This window comes from Rutidosis leptorrhynchoides, unplaced genomic scaffold, assembly GCF_046630445.1.
Source record: "Rutidosis leptorrhynchoides isolate AG116_Rl617_1_P2 unplaced genomic scaffold, CSIRO_AGI_Rlap_v1 contig27, whole genome shotgun sequence".
Taxonomy (NCBI): Eukaryota; Viridiplantae; Streptophyta; class Magnoliopsida; order Asterales; family Asteraceae; genus Rutidosis; species Rutidosis leptorrhynchoides.
The window spans coordinates 117,993-124,172 of NW_027266515.1; the positions used below are offsets into that span (position 1 = coordinate 117,993).

General features: G+C 41.4%; 1 protein-coding gene across 1 annotated transcript; it reads left to right on the top strand.

Annotated features, from left to right (window-relative positions):
- The first annotated feature begins 2,077 nt into the window (after positions 1 to 2,077).
- Positions 2,078 to 5,632, top strand: LOC139882435 (isoflavone 3'-hydroxylase-like). Its single transcript, XM_071866755.1, is given in 7 exon segments — positions 2,078 to 2,780; positions 2,783 to 3,000; positions 4,752 to 4,940; positions 4,942 to 5,020; positions 5,023 to 5,166; positions 5,169 to 5,350; positions 5,462 to 5,632. Coding segments are annotated over 7 exon segments (1,686 nt in total).
- Positions 5,633 to 6,180: the final 548 nt, after the last annotated feature.

The following is a 6,180-nucleotide window of genomic DNA, read 5'->3' on the forward strand; positions in this document are numbered from 1 at the left end:
CTACCGTTGTTGTTTGTACCAAAAATTAACCAGATCCTGTAAATCGGCATGATGCTGGTTTTTTAGTGAACATGTTACTTAGAGGAGGAACGGCTATCGATAAGGCACTACCCAGACGAACTCTTATTGGTGGTCATACAAGCCATAAGATTCCTTGCAGATATTTATGTTTATCAATGACCATAATCAGCTATCGGTATAGGGTGGTGGTTGGTTGATGATTACAGTTAGAGGTATAAAAAATCGAACCGAAAACCAAATTGAACTGAACACAAAAATTCGGTTTTTTTGGGTTCAGTTTTCATTCGGTTAGGTTCTCATTAATAACCGAAATTTTTATCATCGGTTCGGTTTTTATCAGTTAACCGAACTAAACCGAACCAACAAATCGATAAGAGCTTATTTCTTGGAAATGAGAAATATATACAATAGAAAAAAAAAAGAAAAAAAAACAAATGCAAAAAGTTGAAAATCAAAACTGAAAAACCAAATTGAACCGAATCGAATTGAACTAAAATTTCGGTTCGGTTCGGTTCGGCTTTTCAAAAAAATCAAATTGAACCGAATCGTTGACACCCCTAATTACAGTGATAAAACTGGTCAACAAAGATGCCGGTCAAGAGGAATTGATAGATAGCCGAGTGAGAGACCGACTTAAAGTTAACCGTTTGGTTAATGTTGAATTCAGGTGTGGTCGTACTCGAATCTAAAGCTGCTCATGGATAAGACTATGAAGCACAATGGATCGTACGAACAGATTGAGTTGGATAAGGCAATGACTTGGTTGGGATTGAAACTGGTGACCAGAAGAAAAGGAGGATCAAGACGCGGTTTTAAGGAATAACCACCCAGGGGTAACAAATCATGGCAACGTGAAGGTATGGGGTTAGAACTTCCAAAGATGTGAAAGCATGGCCAAAATTGCTGAAGAACTGCTTGTAGGCAGTCATATTGTGAATACTATAAATACTAGTGTTGGTCTACTGAAGATCCCCCGCTCCCCTAGCACAAATATATATATATATATATATATATATATATATATATATATATATATGTTATCTTTCAATTATCTTTAAATTATGGCATTGCATCTTTATGTCATCAAGCATTGTTGTAAAATAAATTCTAGAAAAGTCTGCATTATTGATTCCATTCAAATGTGTTTATCAATTTTTTTGTGTACCTATGATATTTCCTATTTAGAGTTGTTACAAAACTTGCCACCTCTTATGAAAAACCAAAGAATGACTTTTGGTGAAAGGTATTACATTGTTAATGCAAATTTAGGTGTGAAACAGTTTATATTAATTATTTTGATAAGTATTTGATATTTAAAAAATAACACAGATGGTCTATGAATTTTAGTCAAATATGCAATACCATCTTTAGATTATATAAAAATATTCAATATCATTCAAGTCAATAGAATCTAGTAATGTGGTTCCCAACGGTTAAGTTTGAACGGTAGACAACACAAAAATTTACAAGTAGATTATCAAAGTAAGATATTCATATCAAATAACAAAATATAATCCATGTCTTCAATAATGATGAGCGAAGATAGATAAAATGACAAAACATGTTGACTCATCATTTTAACAAATCCAACTCATCATATAATAATCCACATTATAAAATAACATCTAATTTGTTTTTTAATCAAACAGAATGACTACATTGAATATTTACTAATAATTCATGAATCACATTGAACAAATTAAAATTTCAGAAGTGACATTACATACTTGGTTAAAATTCAGTGAGCATTTATGTCATTTTCCCTTTGATATTTCAATTTCATGGTTGTTTTGAATAATTTTATGGTGTTATTATTTGGTTTTCTGAGTAATATCTACTGTTTACAAGCGGCAGTTCAAGCGGCCGCAACGGCTCCGTCGAAAATTAAGATAAACGGCACCGTTATATGCTAGTCGGACTCTATAAATATACATATATATCCACATTCACAGCAAGCAAGCGGCCAACAAGACGACCCCTTTCAGTAAACCCTTCATCATTACCCCCACCATCATTCCCCAAAAATCAACTCAAGTCGAGCAAAAACCAAACAAAAATGGAGAATCCCAGCTTGCCATTCTTACTGACAATCTCTCTAGTAACCATCACATTTACTCACAAACTCCTGCGCAGATTGATCACAAGAAAGCCCAAAAAGAACCACCCTCCAAGCCCACCTTCCCTTCCCGTCATCGGCCACCTCCACCACCTCAAGAAGCCCATCCACCAGACCCTTCTCGCCCTCTCCCGCGCCTACGGCCCCGTCCTCTCCCTCCGCCTCGGCGCCCGCCCTGCCCTCATCGTCTCCTCTGCGTCCGTCACTGAGGAATGCTTCACCCAGAACGATATCGTCCTTGCGAACCGACCCCCGTCCCTCGTGAATAAGCACCTCGGGTACAACTGCACCACCATCATGGCCGCCCCCTATGGCGACCACTGGCGCAACCTCCGCCGCATCGGTGCCGTCGAGATGTTCTCCTCCAACGGCCTCAATGTGTCGCTTGGCATCCGTAAGGATGAGGTCAAGCGCCTCCTGAGGAAGCTGCTCTTGTGCCAAAGCGGAGATGGCAGCGGCTTCACGAGGGTGGAGCCGAGGGCGGCGCTGACGGAGCTGACGTTCAGCGTGATCATGAGGATAATGGCGGGGAAGAGGTACTACGGGGAGGACGTGAGCGACGTGAAGGAGGCGGCGAAGTTTAGGGACATGATCAGGGAGATCTTGAGGCACTCGGGGAGATCATACGCGGGGGACTACCTGCCTCCACTGAGGTGATCGACTACGATGGGTACATGAAGACGATGTCCAAGCTTGGAAAGACGATGGATGAATTCTTGCAGGGGCTGATCGACGACCACCGGAAGAAGAATAAGAGCGAGGAGGAGGAGGAGGAGGAGAAGAGCATGATCGATTACTTGTTGGTGAAGCAGGCGTCGCAGCCGGAGTATTACACGGACGAGATCATCAAGGGTTTCTTGCTGGTGAGTTTTTCTTGTCTTGTCTTGGGGGATTTCTCAGTTGGTTTGGGTGGTTGCTTGTTTGATCTCTCTTTCTCAGTTATGCTCTTGGGTTCTATTTAGAGGTGTGCAATAGGCCAGACTAGACCGGACCGGCCAGTTTGGTCTAGTTCCTAAAGATCCTGATCCGGTTCCCGATTCCTAAAAAAGAAACTGGGTATGAGCAATCCAATCCCTAATTCCAAGGAAGGAAGACTAATTATTTATTATTTATTATTTTATTTCTTAAAAGTAAACCTAACCTAAGCCAAGTCAATAGAAAGTCTCATTGCCTAAAATTGTCAGAGAAAAGTAGCTCTATTGTCCTCAAAAGTCATCATTTAGTTACTTCACCTTGCCTGCCAACTATTTTCCATTTGATTTTTATCCTCATCACCTGGAGATTTGAGCCCTTCCCTTCCCCCACCTCGACGGCCCTCAACACAATAATCCAACTCCACTTCAAGAAGACCCTCGAGACGCACAAGCAACCAATAGAAGAATGTAGCTCCACCGCCTCTTCCTCCTCTTCTTCATCTTCCTCACCGTCTTCTTCAATGCCTTCTCCTAGCTGTTGTCCTGCCTCTAGTGTTGCCTTGCTGGCCCTAAACTCCCTTGTCCCCCCCTTGTCTTCTACGTCTTCGTCGCTCAGACCTCCACACCATCAACGGCTTTAAGTACTCGTGGCAGTGTTGTAGAATTGGTTCCATAGGACCACCTAGGGACCAGACCGGACCGTTCTGGTTTCAGGCACCTCCAGTTTGGTCTCCGATTTTGAAAACTGAGGATTGATTCCTCTGGTCCGGTTCTTCGTTCCTAGATGGAACTAGACTCGACCGGGAGCTAATCACCCCCAGTTACTTGTTGATGAGGTGCATGTGATCTAGCGTGGTCCTCTAGATTGATAAAGTTATGTTTCGAAACATTCTATTTTCTATACATTATGCTTGATGTATCGGTATTCATGTCACGAAAAATTAAAATTAGATAGTTCTCTCTAGTCTTATGAGTCAATTCAGTTTAGAACTAAAGAATTTGTGTCTTTTACGATAACAATAAACCATTTGTAGGATCGATTTGGATATTCGGGTCACGTTAAGATCTCAAAATTTGCTACAGGTTGTACCTAGTTTTGAATTTTCCTTTCGTAAATTGCTGTGGGGGTCGATCTAGTTAAGCTTAGTAAATCTTGTTTCATTATTGTTGTAATCTCAATTATTTTAAGCTTAACGATATAGGTCTAGGTAGAATCAATATTCCGAAATTTTGGAACCTGTATTTAATCTTTGATCTGTAGCTTCTAGATTATTATGATCGGCCCTTTCTCATTTTTATTTTTTTTCGGTATAGTTGCTCGCAAGTAGTGTCTTAGATTAATTTCCCTTGTAGTGATTCTCCTTGTAAGTTGGTAATTTCCGAGAATCAACCTTAGCTTAAATGGCAACCTTACCAAAATTATGCCGAAAAAGTAGGATTTTTATATCTACACAACTTGTGTAACTTATTTGTTAAATAATATATTTCTTTTATCGTTGATATGCCATATTTAATTATTTGAAGGAGATGTGGATAGTTGTAGTTTGAAAAATTAACTAATATCCAAATCACTGGCAATGGATGAAAATTGCCTAAAACATGAGTTACACAATCCAAGAAGTCATAATATGGTGTATTTTGCTAGGCTTCATTGTGAGCCTTATAGAAGACTTGAATTTAATGTCATGACTTATAATAAGCAGATACAACTGATAGTTGGAACTGATGCATCATCTATTACAATTGAGTGGGCGCTTGCCAATTTGCTCAACCATCCCAACATCTTAGAAAAGGCAAAAATAGAGATCAACACCCACTGCCATGATCATTTGGTTGATGAATCGGATCTCTCGAAGCTACCTTATATTCAAAACATTATCTCAGAGACACCTTCGCTTACATACGCCTGCCCCGCTTTTGATACCCCACTACTCATCGGATGAGTGCATAGTAGGAGGCTACGACGTGCCCGTGGCACAGTTGTGCTGATTAATGCTTGGGCAATTCACCGAGACCCCGAACAATGGCCCGACCCAATGGCCTTCAAGCCGGAGAGGTTTGAAAGTGGCGATGGTCAAATAAATAGGTTGATGCTGCCTTTTGGGATGGGGAGGAGGGCTGCCCCGGTGCACCTTTGGCTCATAAAATGGTGGGCTTGACTTTGGCCTCACTCATTCAATGCTTTGACTGGAAGAGGACCGGTGAACAGGAAGTCGACATGGGGGAGGGTGAAGGTCTAACAATGCCCAAGGAAAAGCCATTGGAAGCTTTGTGCAGAGCACGAGAAATATCGAATAGAGTTCTCCCCTAATCAGATGTATGGAGGGTGGCGCATTTACGTTGTAGTTTTCAATAACAGGATGGTTTTAATGATGTAATCGTGTGCTAGCATTGATTGCCCTTGTTGTAGTTCATAAGCGCAGCTAAAGAAATATGCATGTTTGCTGGACATTGCGAGCCCCTTTTCTCAACAATTTTCGAGAGAGGTAGTCTCTTTAATGCGAAATCACGCATAGGTGATGTTCGTATTCCAATATTGGATAAAAAGAACAATCAATCAGCTCCTAAACCTTTCTTCTAAACCAAGCAGTCAAAACTCTTCCACTAGAGAATGCCTACGTGGCACTAGAAAATTATATGTAAGTGGCAACCCTAAAGATTTTACTGCCTTTACCGGGTGTTGGTCGTCTCATCAGCGGAAGAGTGCTTCACCACAAACGACATCGTGCTCGCCAGCCGCCCTGTCCTTCTCATCAACAAGCACCTCCGCTACAACTGCACCACCATCGTATCCTCCTCTTACGGCGACCCACTCGTGCAACCTCCGCCGCATCTGTACCCTTGAGATCTTCTCCTCCACTTGCCTCGACGGTTTCTTCCCCATCCGGAGGGATGAAATCAAGCTGTTCCTCCTGAAACGCCACAAGATATCATCCTGCAATCAGCCGTCTGATGAGGGCTTCACAAAGTGGTTTTATTAATTTGCATCTTATATAGACATTAGGAACATCTGCATACTAGTATTAAATTTTTTGTAAAAAAAAAAAAAAGCAGCCTCCTTCTTTTCACTTTTCTTTTTGTCAGCATGGGCCGGCCCAGCCCACTCTCCTCTTCTCTTCTCCTTCTCTC